Genomic DNA, 18,506 nt, shown 5'->3' on the forward strand with positions numbered 1-18,506 from the left:
ATCTTAAGTTTGCCTGTCTGGTCTTCGTTCTTGCACACCAGTCCAAAGTGGACGTCGCACTGCACGACCTGTCCGACGTACTGGATGGCAACCTCGGGGTAGCGCTCTGCCCGGCACTCGATCTCCTTTGGATGCTGGCAGACTTCCTTGCCGGCGGCCCGGATGTGCTGGTAGGTTTCAAAGTCTCCCTGGCCGGGCCCCGAGGAGGGGAAGCCGACGTCGAACCATTCGCTCCAGGAGCACACTTCGGGCTCACAGGCGGTGGTGGACTGGGTGGTGGAGGTCACGGTGGGCAAGACGATGGTAGGTGTTTGCGTGGGGCTGGTGGTGGTGGTGGTGTAGGTTTGCGAGGTGGTTTCTGAGGAGGTGGGCCGCGTGGTGGGTGAGTAGAAGGTGGAGGTGGAGGTGGTGACCGAGGTGGAGGTTGGGGCGGTGCTGGTTGAGCTGCTGGTGGTGATGGTGGTGGGGCTGGTGGTGGGCAAGGGGCTGCTGGTTGGGCAATTGTAGTTCGGGCTGCAGCAGAGCACGCGGATCCTGTAGTTGAGGCACATCTTAAGTTTGCCGGTCTGGTCTTCGTTCTTGCACACCAGTCCAAAGTGGACGTCGCACTGCACGACCTGTCCGACGTACTGGATGGCAACCTCGGGGTAGCGCTCTGCCCGGCACTCGATCTCCTTTGGATGCTGGCAGACTTCCTTGCCGGCGGCCCGGATGTGCTGGTAGGTTTCAAAGTCTCCCTGGTCGGGCCCCGAGGAGGGGAAGTCGACGTCGAACCACTCGCTCCAGGAGCACACTTCGGGCTCACAGGCGGTGGTGGACTGGGTGGTGGAGGTCACGGTGGGCAAGACGATGGTAGGTGTTTGCGTGGGGCTGGTGGTGGTGGTGGTGTAGGTTTGCGAGGTGGTTTCTGAGGAGGTGGGCCGCGTGGTGGGTGAGTAGAAGGTGGAGGTGGAGGTGGTGACCGAGGTGGAGGTTGGGGCGGTGCTGGTTGAGCTGCTGGTGGTGATGGTGGTGGGGCTGGTGGTGGGCAAGGGGCTGCTGGTTGGGCAATTGTAGTTCGGGCTGCAGCAGAGCACGCGGATCCTGTAGTTGAGGCACATCTTAAGTTTGCCGGTCTGGTCTTCGTTCTTGCACACCAGTCCAAAGTGGACGTCGCACTGCACGACCTGTCCGACGTACTGGATGGCAACCTCGGGGTAGCGCTCTGCCCGGCACTCGATCTCCTTTGGATGCTGGCAGACTTCCTTGCCGGCGGCCCGGATGTGCTGGTAGGTTTCAAAGTCTCCCTGGCCGGGCCCCGAGGAGGGGAAGTCGACGTCGAACCATTCGCTCCAGGAGCACACTTCGGGCTCACAGGCGGTGGTGGACTGGGTGGTGGAGGTCACGGTGGGCAAGACGATGGTAGGTGTTTGCGTGGGGCTGGTGGTGGTGGTGGTGTAGGTTTGCGAGGTGGTTTCTGAGGAGGTGGGCCGCGTGGTGGGTGAGTAGAAGGTGGAGGTGGAGGTCGTGACCGAGGTGGAGGTTGGGGAGGTGCTGGTTGAGCTGCTGGTGGTGATGGTGGTGGGGCTGGTGGTGGGCAAGGGGCTGCTGGTTGGGCAATTGTAGTTCGGGCTGCAGCAGAGCACGCGGATCCTGTAGTTGAGGCACATCTTAAGTTTGCCGGTCTGGTCTTCGTTCTTGCACACCAGTCCAAAGTGGACGTCGCACTGCACGACCTGTCCGACGTACTGGATGGCAACCTCGGGGTAGCGCTCTGCCCGGCACTCGATCTCCTTTGGATGCTGGCAGACTTCCTTGCCGGCGGCCCGGATGTGCTGGTAGGTTTCAAAGTCTCCCTGGCCGGGCCCCGAGGAGGGGAAGTCGACGTCGAACCATTCGCTCCAGGAGCACACTTCGGGCTCACAGGCGGTGGTGGACTGGGTGCTGGTGGAGGTCACGGTGGGCAAGACGATGGTAGGTGTTTGCGTGGGGCTGGTGGTGGTGGTGGTGTAGGTTTGCGAGGTGGTTTCTGAGGAGGTGGGCCGCGTGGTGGGTGAGTAGAAGGTGGAGGTGGAGGTGGTGACCGAGGTGGAGGTTGGGGCGGTGCTGGTTGAGCTGCTGGTGGTGATGGTGGTGGGGCTGGTGGTGGGCAAGGGGCTGCTGGTTGGGCAATTGTAGTTCGGGCTGCAGCAGAGCACGCGGATCCTGTAGTTGAGGCACATCTTAAGTTTGCCGGTCTGGTCTTCGTTCTTGCACACCAGTCCAAAGTGGACGTCGCACTGCACGACCTGTCCGACGTACTGGATGGCAACCTCGGGGTAGCGCTCTGCCCGGCACTCAATCTCCTTTGGATGCTGGCAGACTTCCTTGCCGGCGGCCCGGATGTGCTGGTAGGTTTCAAAGTCTCCCTGGCCGGGCCCCGAGGAGGGGAAGTCGACGTCGAACCATTCGCTCCAGGAGCACACTTCGGGCTCACAGGCGGTGGTGGACTGGGTGGTGGAGGTCACGGTGGGCAAGACGATGGTAGGTGTTTGCGTGGGGCTGGTGGTGGTGGTGGTGTAGGTTTGCGAGGTGGTTTCTGAGGAGGTGGGCCGCGTGGTGGGTGAGTAGAAGGTGGAGGTGGAGGTGGTGACCGAGGTGGAGGTTGGGGCGGTGCTGGTTGAGCTGCTGGTGGTGATGGTGGTGGGGCTGGTGGTGGGTAAGGGGCTGCTGGTTGGGCAATTGTAGTTCGGGCTGCAGCAGAGCACGCGGATCCTGTAGTTGAGGCACATCTTAAGTTTGCCGGTCTGGTCTTCGTTCTTGCACACCAGTCCAAAGTGGACGTCGCACTGCACGACCTGTCCGACGTACTGGATGGCAACCTCGGGGTAGCGCTCTGCCCGGCACTCGATCTCCTTTGGATGCTGGCAGACTTCCTTGCCGGCGGCCCGGATGTGCTGGTAGGTTTCAAAGTCTCCCTGGCCGGGCCCCGAGGAGGGGAAGTCGACGTCGAACCACTCGCTCCAGGAGCACACTTCGGGCTCACAGGCGGTGGTGGACTGGGTGGTGGAGGTCACGGTGGGCAAGACGATGGTAGGTGTTTGCGTGGGGCTGGTGGTGGTGGTGGTGTAGGTTTGCGAGGTGGTTTCTGAGGAGGTGGGCCGCGTGGTGGGTGAGTAGAAGGTGGAGGTGGAGGTGGTGACCGAGGTGGAGGTTGGGGCGGTGCTGGTTGAGCTGCTGGTGGTGATGGTGGTGGGGCTGGTGGTGGGCAAGGGGCTGCTGGTTGGGCAATTGTAGTTCGGGCTGCAGCAGAGCACGCGGATCCTGTAGTTGAGGCACATCTTAAGGTTGCCGGTCTGGTCTTCGTTCTTGCACACCAGTCCAAAGTGGACGTCGCACTGCACGACCTGTCCGACGTACTGGATGGCAACCTCGGGGTAGCGCTCTGCCCGGCACTCGATCTCCTTTGGATGCTGGCAGACTTCCTTGCCGGCGGCCCGGATGTGCTGGTAGGTTTCAAAGTCTCCCTGGCCGGGCCCCGAGGAGGGGAAGTCGACGTCGAACCATTCGCTCCAGGAGCACACTTCGGGCTCACAGGCGGTGGTGGACTGGGTGGTGGAGGTCACGGTGGGCAAGACGATGGTAGGTGTTTGCGTGGGGCTGGTGGTGGTGGTGGTGTAGGTTTGCGAGGTGGTTTCTGAGGAGGTGGGCCACGTGGTGGGTGGGTAGAAGGTGGAGGTGGAGGTGGTGACCGAGGTGGAGGTTAGGGCGGTGCTGGTTGAGCTGCTGGTGGTGATGGTGGTGGGGCTGGTGGTGGGCAAGGGGCTACTGGTTGGGCAATTGTAGTTCGGGCTGCAGCAGAGCACGCGGATCCTGTAGTTGAGGCACATCTTAAGGTTGCCGGTCTGGTCTTCGTTCTTGCACACCAGTCCAAAGTGGACGTCGCACTGCACGACCTGTCCGACGTACTGGATGGCAACCTCGGGGTAGCGCTCTGCCCGGCACTCGATCTCCTTTGGATGCTGGCAGACTTCCTTGCCGGCGGCCCGGATGTGCTGGTAGGTTTCAAAGTCTCCCTGGCCGGGCCCCGAGGAGGGGAAGTCGACGTCGAACCATTCGCTCCAGGAGCACACTTCGGGCTCACAGGCGGTGGTGGACTGGGTGCTGGTGGAGGTCATGATGCTGGAAAATGTCGTAGGGATTGGCGTAGTTATTGTTGGCACTGTTGTAGTCTTTCTTTCATATTGTGTTTGTGTTGTTGTTTGTGATGTTGTTCTAGTATGAATATATTCTGTTTGTGGTGGAGCGGTTAATATTGTGGTTGTCTTATGTTTGGTTTGTATTTGTGGTGTTGTTGATGTGGGTGATATCATTGGTTGGCACGGTACAGTTATATTTGTACAGCATTTAAATCTTAGTTTATAATTATAGCAGATGGGTGGTAGCTGATCTTTGTTGTAGCATATCAACCCTTCCTCTGTATTACATGTTATGTGTTGCTCCAGGAGAGGATACGGTGTATTTGGGAACCTTACTGCTCTACATTCAACAGCCTTTCTGTTATCACATACTTCGTATCCCTTTTTTCTAATGTTTTTTATTGTATCAAAATCTCCATCATCATATCCAGACCCTGGATAACTGACATCATACCACATTGACCAGTGACATTCCTCTTTAGTGCAAGGAGAAGTTGTTGAAGGAGTAGTTGTGAAAGGTGTTTTCATTTCGGTTGTGCTTGTAGTTGCTTCTGTAGTGGTTGAAGTTGTGAACGTTGTACTTTCAGAAGTTGTAGTTAATGGTGAAGTTGTGGTTGAAAATGATGTAATTTCTTCAGTTGAACTTGATGTTTCTGTGCTCTTAGTTACAGTCTTGATCATTGATGATGTGCTGGAATATGTTGTAGAAGAGCATGGTACAAAAACACAGCATAAGATTCTTATTTCGTAGTTGTTGCACATTGTTGAAATTTGATCTTTGTTGTAACATAGAAGCCCAGCTGTTGTACTGCATTCTACTTTTTGGCCAAGTTTTTTCAGTGGTATATCAGGGAATTTCTTTGCTCTGCATTGAACAGCCCGTGGAGATTTACAGACTTCATAACCTTTAGCTCTCAAATCATCAAAGGTTTCAAAATCTCCACCATCGTAGCCAGGGGTTTGCAGACTCCCATCATACCATTCTGACCACTCACAGATTTCATGAACACACACTGATGTAGTTGGTGACACTGTGAAAGAGAAAAAGAAAAGACCATGCATCACTTAGCAATTTAATGTACAGACATGCTTGGAACTGTCACTTCCCAAGAGAACGCCAATTATTTTTTACGAAGTGCTGAAACATGTCTCAGTCATAATTTATACACATTGAGGAAAAAAAAAATTACTTTTTTGTGTGTTTGATTCAGTGTAATTACTTGGTTTCTACCTTGCTTCAGTATTTATTAGTCTTTCTGGAATGTCAAAGCCTAGATTCAAATCCAGTGGAAATAATAACATTTAGTCTATGCATCAAGATTCATAGGTAATTTTTTCTTCCAAATGAGTTGACTCCTCATGTAATACTCGGCATTGTCTGTGCTCCTCCATTTGAAGTTAAAGGTGCCTAATACAGCATTTTTATCACCGTTCATTGGTTTGAGAGCAGTCCGTAAGCTTTCACACGTGAATTCTCATTGTGAAATGGCTGGAAAATGGCTAATGAATTCCAGCAGTGCTGATGGCTTCTGTGATTTCAAAACTTGTAGCTCTAAATTTTGTACTGAATACTTATTTCATTAAACATGTGCCCACAGTAATTCAAGATTACCAACCTGAAGAATGCTGAATGACAATTTTAGAATTGAAAATTTCAGTATCTCAGCACCAGTATCTCAGCAATCCACTTAGTACCGTCATTATAAATACTATGAACCCTACCAAGAATTTTATAGAAAGTAACAATTATGAAATTTAATAGGAAAAATAATTAATTATTTGCTCACTAAAGATTATTCCAGGTACAGAAATAGTTACTATTACAGATAATAAATTTGATACTGTTTTTTTATCATTCATTATGAAGATAAGCAAAATAATAGTATAAAATCAGTGTGCAGTAGTTTCCATTTTGATGCTTCGGAAGTGGTTTTATTTTCTATGTTTATTTCCTTATTTGAAATTGGTTGCCAAATGCTAACTGAAACTAACTGCTAGTAACAAATGAGACTTACTGTTATTTAGTTTGAGGTTGTATTAATCCATTTAGATTTTGTGTGTCAGCATGTTTCGTAGCTATATTTTACTTGCTAATGCACAGAATGGGCTATAAAGGATGTACCTGTGGAAGTAGTGACAGGTGGCATAGTGCTGAAGTGAAACGTTGTTGCTGTTGTGGGTGAAGTTGAGATTGGACATTCATAGACAACCCTTTGAAGTGTTCCATTGGGACCACAGGTTGCGACAATACATCCTCCTGTGCCATCCGTAGTATTGTAGATCACATCTTTATAGTTGTATTTCTGGCCCTCATAAATGCAGACACATTCTGTAAATCAAAAGTGGGTGTTATTCCTTCATACCCAAAATACAGAGCAGAGTACCTCCAATGCATCCTATTCAAATAAAAACAACTTTGTCAACATACCATATTTATCATATTTGCATGTTTTGCCATGATTTGTGCATTCACTGGAAAAGAGAAAAAAAAGGAGATGATGAATGTGAGTATATTGATTCATTTTATTGTTCCAGTTTTTTATGTTGATCCTTTGCTATTCATTGTGTGTTTAAACATAGAAAGACCCTATCTTCTCTGAGTTAGATATTCAATTCTGCTGTACAAGTTCAGGTTAGATAGGATCACTCAGTTTTCTGGCAAGAAAGGTGACTCTTCTATGTCAGCATACTAAACATGCAGTATCCTTATTGGTGCTTTTGGAGGCTGGACAAAGATATGGGGAGGGTGATTTGGAATGTTTTTCTTTCCCTGATAGGTACACTTATTTTTTTGGAAGGGAAAGTGCAGTAAATTTATCATTTGGGAAAGGATCACTATATCACGGATGTTGAGGTTATCTACATAGAGAATTTCCATCAGACTTCCAAAAGATGTAAGAATGCATTCTGGTTTTACAGGAATTTTTATATTATCTGTTAAGAACTGAATATTGATATAATTATTTTCAGTGACGAAGGATATCCGTACACTGAATAAACCTAAGTAAATATAGATGCTTTTAACAGGTTAGGTTTAGTGCTGCTAATGATAAAGACGATGCAGGCAAAGCTGTCTATGAACTGTGAAACATACCATGAAAGTTGGCTTAGCTGAGATGGGCTTCGTGCTAACCTCTCTGCTATTCTGGCTGCACTGCTTACAGTATTCAGGTGTAGCTACTTTAAAGGTACCTTAGGACAGGTGTTAACTGCTTCACAACTGGTTGTGCTAACTTTGTGCTATTTGATAGAAGGCACTTGTCCCAATATGTCAGCAGTTCTGACAGAAGGTGTGGGAATACTTGCTGACTGTTGCAAATACACAAGTACCAGTACAGTAAGAGAAACAAGCTCAAAACAATGAAGATTAGTTGCCTAGTAACTTCTAAATAATTTAACATAATGATTTTAAGGATATGTTAATCAAAATTCTCAGACTATTGCCATAAGTATTATTATTTTAATTTGGTTTTACTTAATTTAATAATGATAATAATAATTTAAGAGTACTTTAATAAGAATACAGAATAAGTAGTCAATTAATCTCTCTATGGTAAAATATTTCACCACGTCATCATATGGTAAAATATTTCACCATGTCATCTGGGAATGGAAGAAAATTAGACATTGTTTAGCAGCCTATGACTGGCCTATCTCCTACTCACAAACAGAGAACTTAACGCATCATGAATTATGCTACACAACTTTAAACTCAAAGTTTAAAAATCTTTACTGATCCTACCATGATTGACAATTCTGGTTTGAAGGCATCTGCATTCCTGGTTTGTAATTTTTTCCATTTTCGTAACAACCACAATTAGAAACACAAGTCATGGTTTCTTCATCAAAATAAGGCTTATTCTTTGGACAGTGTGGATAGCAGCCTGCAATAAAAAAAAAATCAAAGTTATGTTGACACTAGGACTTCCACAATTAGAAGCAACTCTATACTCTGTTTATATCTACATTCCCCAAATTATCCCATATGGTAAGTGGAATTTCAGTCTCTGTTACTAATATTCCTTGAATTGCACATTAAACTTTGGGGCATTTTGTCCTCATCTGCACTCCAAACAAGTTCATGATCTATTAGGGAGTAAGATACTAATTAGAAAATCTCATCTTATAATTTGCAATATAAGCATGTCATATACTGAGTAATATAAATTTTATTAGTAATATAGCATTTTAGCTTTTTATAAGTTGAATGAGATATGCATAATTATGTTTACCTTCCAAACCTCTCAACTCATGAAGGCAGTTCCCGCTTGGATTATTGCAGGTCTTCATACAAGGGGCTCCACATGGCTTGTAGTGCCACTCACATTCCCCTTGTGGATTGTAGTAATCGCAAAACAGAGCTAGAGGAAAAAGAAATTACAGAAAAAGACCTTTGATCTTTTTGCTCTACAGTCTTTCAGTTTTGCTGGGTAAAAATCCCATGTGATCAGTATAATCACATAGGTGGTGAACAGTATATTGTCTTATTTCTAATTTAATACAATTATTACACTTCTACCAGCTTTTGACACCAATAAAGTTATAAAGCATAGAATAGTTACACATTAAGCATGAAAAACCAATTAACTGAATCACTGATTTTAGCTAGTATGCACTAATATTTATTTACATTGAGCGTGATGTAGACAGGTGGGAGTGTAATATAGTATTATAGTTCACCAGTTGTGTATCATGACTAACAAGTAAATCAGACGCTAATGACACCTTGGTAAAGTTACTATCAGTGTTTTCATTTTAAGAAGACAGATTGGCCTCCAGTGATTTACCCAACTTGCTTTGTGGGGTTTTTTTTGCTGTTTTTAGAATACAGCAGTGCCTTTTACAAATACAATTGTATCCTTCCTTCTTTCTTTGTTCTAATTGTTTTTCTTTTTTTCTTCTGTTTTATTTTCCTCTGGACTCCTTCAAAAAGTAGTAGGGTGAGACTCACGACAGATGGATGGGGTTCTCCATGAAATGCAGATGTCCAGCTCATTGCACGCTTGAGCATAGGCGGCTACTGCTGTACAGAAGCATTCACAGTCTCCTCCAGTGTCGCAGGCACAAGCATCATCCACACACGCTTGATAATATTCATTTGGTTCAATCTATTGGAGAAAACATTTGAGTTTTCATGTACTTGTTCTCTTTGAAAAGGCATTTACTGTCCTAAAAAAGCTGAATAAAATATCTGAAACTGACAACTCTGTACGTATGAAGAAAGATAAGAAAGGAAGAAATAGTGAAAATGCTTTGAAAAATCAAGAGGAAAATGAAGAATAAAGCTATTACTAGTAAGTCATAACACTAAGAACTATTTGATGTTGGAGATACATTCGCAGAAAGAATACTGTTAGACTACTACAAGCTAGCACACAGTCATATATATCTGATATTTACATTAGTATAAAATGACACCATTAGAAAATAAACATATCCTGAGATTTATCTGGGATTGTCCTTTCTATTAAAAAAGCCCAACTATCAATTTCATTGGTGTACTAGTTCAAGGCACAAGCTGAGAAAATGAAAGTGAAAATACTTTTTATACAGTCTCCCTGGAACTTAGTCTAACTTCACTTTGTCAAGCATGACAAAGTGTATTTTAGTGTATTTTTCAGCTATCTCACATAAAAATTAATGTAATCTCTGGCTCAAGACAATTTAAGACTGAAGTTTTTGTTGTACCTGGGAGTGACACTTCGCAAACACTTCACTGGTAATAATGCTGCATTGCTTCTGTGCCCAGGCTTTCCTGTATGGGTTAGCAGTGCATGGATCCATGGTACGATTGGCATTTGGGCAACTAGAAGATACTTTCCAGCTATTGGCAAACTCCAGCACATTTCCTACCACAGACTGACTGCGAGTAGTGAAGTCATTATTTCCATTGCCATCATAGTTTCCACAAAGTCCACAGACATGTCCCTGCATGAGGATAAACACAAAATTACGAAGATCAGTACGGTACAGTTTCTCAGTATCTGTAAGTAACAGATCTCAGGATGAATCTTATTTAAGATTATCTAGGCCTCTTCAGTAACAGCCTCGGACATTTTCATAAAATATCTTTCAACATCTCTAACTTGTTGTTAGGAAGGATAAGGATAGGAAGCGGAGCAGACTCATGTTTTTATTCTTAGTATTGAGCTAATTAGTTTTCTCTAATCCTGAACATACCTCTCCAGTGAGGGCTTTTTATGAAGACAGCTACAATGTAGTTGCTGTTACGCCATTACTGAATAATGCAATTTAAGGAAAATATGTAGTACATAATCTATCACTACAAGGATAATAATATGCAATCGCTGCTCTTTCAGTTTTCTGGTTACAGCCAGAGTTAACATGCATATGTTTCAGAAATCATTTTATCCAGGTTTCAGATATTTAAATGTACCTGAAAGCTGGGACTAAGTTTGATGAATATACTTGTTTTCTTGTCCCACATGAGTATCAGGCCAACAGTAGTGTCAACCACCAGGTAGATGCCCATGGAACGGATTTGGAATGGCATTTTTCCTCCAGGTGTCCTCTGGATGACATCAGAGTTTCCATCACTGAGTACCAGCTCATAGTTCTAGGAAAAGAAAAAGTTAGAGGCCAATTTTAAAACTCATCTATTGGGTACAGTTCTATATATTGCCAGTAACTGTTATTGAAATAATAACTCTATTTTCATGAAAGCATTTCTGTTCAACAAGCTCATGTTATGCAATTTCTCTTTAGAATTCCCTCCTTTGCTTTCTCTAGCAGAGAGCAGAATCATTGGCCGTGAGCAAAGAAGTGTATTTTCACTGTCTTGGAGGACACTTCTATGATGCAGTCTGTCTGGAACAGCTTGTTTCAACCTCCTGGCACATTAGGCTCAGAGTACAACTTATTAGAGAAAATACTTACCTCCAGGAAAACTTTAATAGACTTAGAGCAGGTGGTTCCTGTAGTGCCACATGGAATGTTTTCAGTGATGACTCTGAAGGTTCCCTGATTCATACCTTGTCGACCACAGTAATTCTGAAACAGGGGAATGATATTCAGTGTTTACTATGCTACATGGTCATATGTAAAATGCAAGGTACATAGATAGCGCAAAAATCTGTGAAGAACTCTGTTACCTGAATCAGAACATATTCACAGTCTCCTTCAAAATCAAAGCGTTTGCCATCAAAGGTGGTGTAATGCCCATCTCCATAAACAGAACAGGTTTCCAGGCAAGGTTCCTTGGAGCAGTGCCATTTTCTGTCTCTACATGTACTGCATAAGATGAAAAGCACTCCAAATGTAAAAACCAGATATACACACGATATAGATATATATACATTCCTGCATGTACATCAATCTGATTTTAAACGTGTTAAGCCTATAATGAGAAAATAAGGTTTGCTTATTCTTGGAAATGCAGCACAGCTCAAGAGCCTCTGGGATTTGCCCAAAGACTGTGTTACTTCATGATATCATGAATAATTTGGGTTAGAAAATACTTTAAATCTTTCACATCTCCAAATCTTGTTGGATGTATTAAAATAAAGGGATTGCCTGCAAGGAAAAAAGCTTTCTTGGCTTGAATGAAGATGACAACATGCAAACTGTATTGTTCTTCTGACCACTTGCAAACTCTATGCCATTGTAAAGAACAGACAGAGCTTGCTTTTTAGGTACTAAGTGGATCATCTTCTGTAGGATTCCTTCCTATAAATCTTGATACTGCTAGAGTGAATGCTGTGATTCACCTAGAGCTTAAACTATTCCCAATCAGATGCTTGAAAATAATATTTTTCAGTATGGTCTTACCAGTTGTTACAGCCAACTCTGATTACTTCTCCTGGACTGTAGAAATTCCCATTGTGAACACATGGACAGTCTTCTGGAGCTATACAGCCACCTTTGCCATCTAACACTTGGTTATGAGGACATACACAGCCAGAGACACAGTGGGTTCTGTACTGTAAGGACCATATAGAATACATGACTTGAAACATATCCCTGACAGAAGAGTCTAGTTGCAACTGGTAATTATTAAGGAGATCTCTTTTAATACACTTTCAACTAGGCATAAAGAGTCTATACTTACGCATTCCATATCTAGAGTCTGACAGCTCTTCTGACATCCTGCTCCTACCACATCTGCAGTGGCATTGCCACAGTCAATGTAAACCATGGGAGGTATGCAGACTGAAAGAGCGAAAAGCCATGAGAAATGTGAGATGAACCATGTATTTATATCTTTGTGTTTCCTTAAAGCAGACCAAAGGGGGACAAAAGGTCTCCTTTGTAAGATATGTGTAGCTTAATATAATGCACTTGACCAGAAGGAGAAACTTATTATTGTTTTGAAGTCATGCTCATCTGGTTTTTGTGCATATGCTTGGACTACTCATGGAAATTAATGTTTAGTTAGTTTGCGAAACACTTCCTTTCAGAAAAAAAAAAAACCCAACAACAAAAAACAGGAAAACAAAGATCCTGGTTTACTTTGTATTTTTTTAGGCTTTTAATACTTCTATTTTATTTAAAATGTGGATGGTTTTCTCTTCATGTTCAGTGAAGTGACAAGTATTCTTTTCCCCTGGGTAACCCAAAGGGTTATAACTTATTTCAGCAATCTGAAAATTAAGACAGTGTTTCTTTATATTTTGGCAATATCCTCTACATTAAAGAAGTCATCAGTTCATTTTCTTGTTTGATTTCAGCCTCATACAATTTGCATTCGCACCATTATGATTAAAAAGAGAGAACTGAAAAGGGTGAAGAAGGAAAGGGAGAATTAAAGAAAATCTTAAGTGATGTGTTACCTGGTTCAGGTTTCTCTCCAATGCAGCTCAACTTTCCATAGGTGCAAGTGCTATTAAAAAAAAAAGATAATGGATATGTTTTTGCTTTTCCTCATTAAGTTTCTGTTTATTTCATAATGAATTTGAAATAATGAAAAATTTCTGTATGATAAAACAGAGAAAATGTGTCCTTAATCAGAATAGTTTGTACTAGTCAAAAATATTTTATATTATAGCAGACCAAAGTACAGGTATATTCTATATAAAGATAGTCTTGCTCTGTCCATTTGCCTGTCCTTCAGAATAGTTCAGATTCCATTCATAATGGGAATAATCTGTAATGGGATTATCAAGCATCTGTCACCATGGAACAAGTCTTTTACAGTCGTGGGTAAGAAAAGTATGTGTGGTGGGGAGGGAGTGACTGGCCAGGAGTTTTGCTGTTAACCAAGGCTAACGCACCACGGTATGGTTTGTGGAAGTCCTGTAGTAGTCTAAGTACAATCTTCCAAACACGGACAGCCTTAACAATTTTTAAGGATCTGTGATTTTTTTTTGTATTGAAATTATTAGGGAGGAAAATGCATTTTATTTGAATAGATTGCACAATGTATATATTGATTCATGATTGCCCATAGCCAGTCTCATTATTTTCTTTACCAATCTCTTACCAGACAACACCGTTATCATGAATAACTTCTCCAGAAGACAGAGGCATTCCTTTGTAGTAACAAGGACAGCTAGAAGCAGGCACACATTTGCCACTTTCATCCATGTAGGTTCCATTTATGCAGGTGCAACCATCAACTGGGACAAACTTGATGCTGCATGTGACATCAGGCTCACTCAGGGACCGGCAGGTGGGTTGACAGGAGTCAACATTGTAAGTGTACTTCAAGGATTTTGGACACAAGGTGGTGTATTTTGCTTGAGAGTAAAAAGGTGAGTTACATTTAAGAATCAATGTAGGTATAAATGCAGTATTTGAGGTAAAGCCTATATGATAAACATGGCAACGTATGTACATGTAGTTTTCCTGATATCCTAGGTAGAGTAATTTGTTTTCCCCTATAAATGTATCATGAATACAAAAGTTTTGTCCAAATTAAAAAAAAAGAAAAAGTTCAAGTATATTAATACATAGTGTGGGGGTTTTTATTGCTATTTTTTTTTTGTCAGAGTAAATTGAGAAACACTCTACTTATTTTATTCCTTTTGCAAAGGAATTGAGTTTCTGAGCAAGTAATCTAACAAAGCATCTTTTTATATTTCTTCCTGCTTACTGCTTGTCTTTTATGGTATTCCACTCCTGCTCAAATTCTTGAAAGTCAAAGCTACACTTAAAACACAGTTTAACACAACTGCTGTGGGAATCCATGAGAGCCACTGTGTGGGGCCTTCTGGATGATCATTTTCAAGAGGCAAAGGGATGTAGTACTTACTGCAGGCTTTGCTCCTCCACTCAGTGAGGAGAACTCCTTTAGCAGCACAGGCCCTGACGTAGCTGGAAAGGGCAGCACACATGCAGTCCTCACTCTTCTCACAGTTACATGTGTCAAACATGCAGTTCTAGGGAGAGAGGATACCATATGATCATCAGATTGTCATGTCAAAGCCATGGTACTCTGTGCTCTTTAAAGTGTAATGTTCAATAGAGCTAAGAGTGTAATCCACACACATAAGTAAACATATGCCTGGTTTTCATTTGAAGATTTCATTGAGCACTTTCAAAAAAGATTCTTTGTAAGGAGTGTGAGTAATTAGAGGTCCACAATTTTAAACAATTTTTTCTTGTTCTTTTTTACTTTTTCAGGTGTTGATACATTTCCCAAACTGCCAGTTTGTACCCACTATGCCATATATACCTAGAACAAGTAGAGGGCATTTGATGTCACCCAACTTTTAGGGCTCGAACTTAGTCTTAGGAGCTTGGGCTTTCTGCATCAGAGAAACGAAGAAAACAAGAAGTCTTTTAATGTATTGCTGTGCCAGGCAAGGTCACTATGATGTTATCATTCCAGAAGATGTTTGTTGAACATAATGTTACAGATTTCCAACAGCAGGGAGGCTTTGTAAAGTCCCCAGGCAGTCTATTCCAGAGCTTCATCACCTTGAATTCCTGGAACATTTTTGTTAACATCTTATCTAAATTTCTCTGCTACTTCTGAGAGCAGTTTAGAGCAACTAAGCAAAGTGCTAGTTAAGATTTTGACTAAAGCTTTCGTTATATTTCAGGAGGGGATGGCTTCTGTCCCTTGGCCTGATAAGTAGTCTAGGGAGTCCAGGCTCCTAGCTTAGGCATTTAGGTTAGTAACTAAAAACATGGGAAGCACCTGTAAGTTTATCCTCCTGGGAGCTGAAAGAAATCTACCTTTATGAAGGAGTAATTATTATGATGTGTAGACAAAAATGAACCCTTGGCTTGAAAAGAACTATCATGAATGCATCTCTTCCCAGTTAGCAAGTTATTCTCTCAGGTGTTAGTATCAGAAATCTGAATCTTTCTTTTAAATGGGAAAAAGTTAAGAGCAAAGTACCTTCTCATAAACTTCAGGATTCACTGTTGAATGACATTCAGCAAAAGGTCCCATGATATCAGAGAGCAGTCCACACCAGTGCTGAGCATACTGGTCTGTGAATTGAAAACATAATAAGAATTTCTATTGCACTTCATTGTCTAAACTCTTGTCTCAATGTAGCCATACTTCCTGCCAGGAAATTGCAGAAGCTTAACTTTGCAATAGAATTCAGCTCTGCATTTGCTGAAATACAGTCTTCCACTTCCTCTACACAGAAATATGAACTCTTCATAAATGTTCTTAATTCATGGCAGTTGTAATGGAATAAACTGAGGCATCCTTAGCTGAATTTTGAAAAAGACGGTTTACATTGTGAATTTAAAATATGCTAGTTCATCTCAGAAAACAGAAGAGTGGCTTGTGAATGCTCAAAAATTATGTATTTCATTGCCTAAAATTGAGCCCGAAAGCTATGATGCTCTGAATTGTAAGTCTGGTTCTCAGTTGAGCAGTGGAAGGACCACACTGAGTCCAGCCTTCTGTGGAGCTAAGCACAGATTTTTTCCTATATGACAATCAGTCCTTTCCAGGAATGGATCTCTGATACTCTGTATGCTTCCAGTTTCCCTTAAGTAAGCTGGCAAAGATACTTGCTTTCTTTATCCAAAGGAGTATTTTCGAAGATCCAAAATATTATCCTAATTATTATTTATTAATGGAAGACTTCTAGTGTCAACTGAGGAAAACAGTGTGTGTGCAAATGGTCACTGTTATTTTGGCTAAATGCTTGATGGTTGATCAGCTTAAATGAGAGTAGAAGAGGTTACTATACGCTGAGCTTACCATTTTGTATGCTGACGGTACAGGGGTTCTCAAAGGTATTTTTGGCATCAGGACAATCAGCCTGAGTTTTCCAAGTGTTGCCAAAGGCAGCTGAAGTACCCTCTATTACACCACTGGTGGTTTTGAAATCATCTGTCTGCATGTCATTGAAGTTTCCACAGAGACCTAAAAGGAAGCAGATAAGCAGGTGGGCTGAGAAAGTGTCCTGCAGAATGAAGTGTAATGATGAAGGCAGTTGCTAGGATAAGATCACTTACCACAGGTCTGCCCTTTATGTGATGGGTCTAACTCTATAAAAAGTTGCATGAGAGGCACAAGCTGAACCTGTAGCTGAAGACCAAAGGTTGTTTGCAGAATGATGAAGAAAGATGATGGTCTGAAGATGGTGACATTTGCTAGGAACATAAGAATGTTAGAGTTATAATTTCATATGAGATGAGCAGTTGAAATAACTCTTTCTTACACAGAGGAATTCTACAGCTGTTTTTCATATGGTCTTCATAATTTCTGAAGAACTGGGGAAAAATGATCCAAATAGGATCTCAAATACAGCACCAAAACAGGCTGTCTTTACCCTAAACAATAAATGTATAAAACCCCTCCACTTTGTGAGGTATTTTAAAATAAAGGGAAGAACACACACTTCTGTTGCTATTTAAAAAAACACCTTTGCTTGACGAAAATGATATAGTGGTAGAGTCCAACCTGGACCTATTCTGCCCTTTCATGGTTTGCATGGTTTGTTCAGGTGCAGTAGTATCTGATAAGAACTGCTGTGAGAGAAACTCTCCAGTGATGGATGTGCACCAAGCAAAGGGACAGAGGGAACACAGGGAACTAAACAACTTGAGATATTGGAGCCCTGTTGCATATCAGAGTTTTTCTTTCCTCTTGTATGGCATTTTTTGGATCTGGAAGTGTGCAATGATACTATTTGCTTGAATTGAATCTCCATTTAATTATATATTGCTAAAATTAGACCATAATTCTGCTAAAATTATAAGAATTGAATAGGCAAACCCTATTACTTTAAAAATCATAGAATCATAGAATGGTTAGAGTTGGAAGGGACCTTCAGAGGTCATCTAGTCCAACCCCCCTGCAAGGAGCAGGGACATCCCCAACTAGATCAGGTTGCTCAGAGCCTCATCCAGCCTGGCCCTGAACGTTTCCAGGGATGGGACATCCACCACCTCTCTGGGCAACCTCTTCCAGTGTTCTATAACTCACATTGTAAAAATTTTTTTCCTAATATCTAATCTAAATCTACCTCCCTCTATTTTAAAACCATTACCCCTCGTCCTATCACAACACGCCCTACTGAACAGCCTGTCTCCATCTTTCCTGTAAGCCCCCTTGAGGTACTGGAAGACCGCTATCAGGTCTCCCGGGAGCCTCCTCTTCTCCAGGCTGAACAGCCCCAACTCTCTCAGCCTGCCCTCATAAGAGAGGTGCTCCAGCCCTCTGATCATCTTCGTGGCCCTTCTCTGGACCTGCTCCAACTGGTCCATGTCCTTCTTGTGTTGGGGGCTCCAGAACTGGACACAGTACTCCAGGTGGGTTCTCACCAGGGCAGAGTAGAGGGGGAGATTCACCTCCCTTGACCTGCTGGCCACGCTCTTCTTGATGCCTGGGATTTGTGCCTGGGATCATCTGCCTGGGATTTGTGCCTGGGATTGCCACGACCCAGGTGCAGGACCTTGCACTTGGCCTGGTTGAACTTCATGAGGTTGGCACGGGCCCACCTCTCCAGCCTGTCAAGCTACCTCTGGATGGCATCCCTCCCTTCCAGCGTGTCGATGGCACCACACAGCTTGGTGTCATTGGTGAACTTGCTGAGGGTGCACTCTATCCCACTGTCCATGTCGCCGACAAAGATGTTGAACAGGGCCAGGCCCAACATGGACCCTTAAGGGATGCCACTCATGACCAGTCTCCACTTGGACATCGAGCCGTTAACCACCACTCTCTGAGTGCGGCCATCCAGCCAACTCCTTATCCACCGAGTGGTCCGTCCATCAAACCCATGTCTCTAGTTTAGAGAGAAGGATGTTGTGCAGGACAGTGTCAAAAGCTTTGCACAAGTCCAGGTAGATGATATCCGTTGCTCATCCCTTGTCCACCGATGCTGTCACCCCATCATAGAAGGCCACCAAATTGGTCAAGCACGATCTGCCCTTGGTGAAGCCATGTTGGCTGTCACCAACCACCTCCTTGCT

The 18,506-nt window shown here is 43.4% G+C and overlaps 1 protein-coding gene across 1 annotated transcript in view; it reads right to left on the reverse strand.

Annotated features, from left to right (window-relative positions):
- MUC5AC (mucin 5AC, oligomeric mucus/gel-forming) overlaps window positions 1-18,506 on the reverse strand; it is a 56,008-nt gene that overhangs the window by 23,822 nt on the left and 13,680 nt on the right. Inside the window, exons 14-32 of the mRNA XM_086748145.1 lie at window positions 16,545-16,682; window positions 16,288-16,452; window positions 15,463-15,557; window positions 14,368-14,494; window positions 13,597-13,852; window positions 12,947-12,996; window positions 12,226-12,326; window positions 11,946-12,097; window positions 11,270-11,408; window positions 11,055-11,168; window positions 10,555-10,734; window positions 9,846-10,085; window positions 9,109-9,265; window positions 8,390-8,518; window positions 7,900-8,041; window positions 6,586-6,629; window positions 6,280-6,486; window positions 4,142-5,188; window positions 349-3,565 (exon numbers count right to left, since the gene is read on the reverse strand). Coding sequence (XP_086604271.1) covers window positions 349-3,565; window positions 4,142-5,188; window positions 6,280-6,486; window positions 6,586-6,629; window positions 7,900-8,041; window positions 8,390-8,518; window positions 9,109-9,265; window positions 9,846-10,085; window positions 10,555-10,734; window positions 11,055-11,168; window positions 11,270-11,408; window positions 11,946-12,097; window positions 12,226-12,326; window positions 12,947-12,996; window positions 13,597-13,852; window positions 14,368-14,494; window positions 15,463-15,557; window positions 16,288-16,452; window positions 16,545-16,682 — 6,700 coding nt within the window. The remainder of the gene's footprint in view (window positions 1-348; window positions 3,566-4,141; window positions 5,189-6,279; window positions 6,487-6,585; window positions 6,630-7,899; window positions 8,042-8,389; window positions 8,519-9,108; window positions 9,266-9,845; window positions 10,086-10,554; window positions 10,735-11,054; window positions 11,169-11,269; window positions 11,409-11,945; window positions 12,098-12,225; window positions 12,327-12,946; window positions 12,997-13,596; window positions 13,853-14,367; window positions 14,495-15,462; window positions 15,558-16,287; window positions 16,453-16,544; window positions 16,683-18,506) is intronic.

Source organism: Chlamydotis macqueenii, chromosome 5 (genome assembly GCF_036417535.1).
Source record: "Chlamydotis macqueenii isolate bChlMac1 chromosome 5, bChlMac1.mat, whole genome shotgun sequence".
In the NCBI taxonomy this organism is placed as follows: domain Eukaryota; kingdom Metazoa; phylum Chordata; class Aves; order Otidiformes; family Otididae; genus Chlamydotis; species Chlamydotis macqueenii.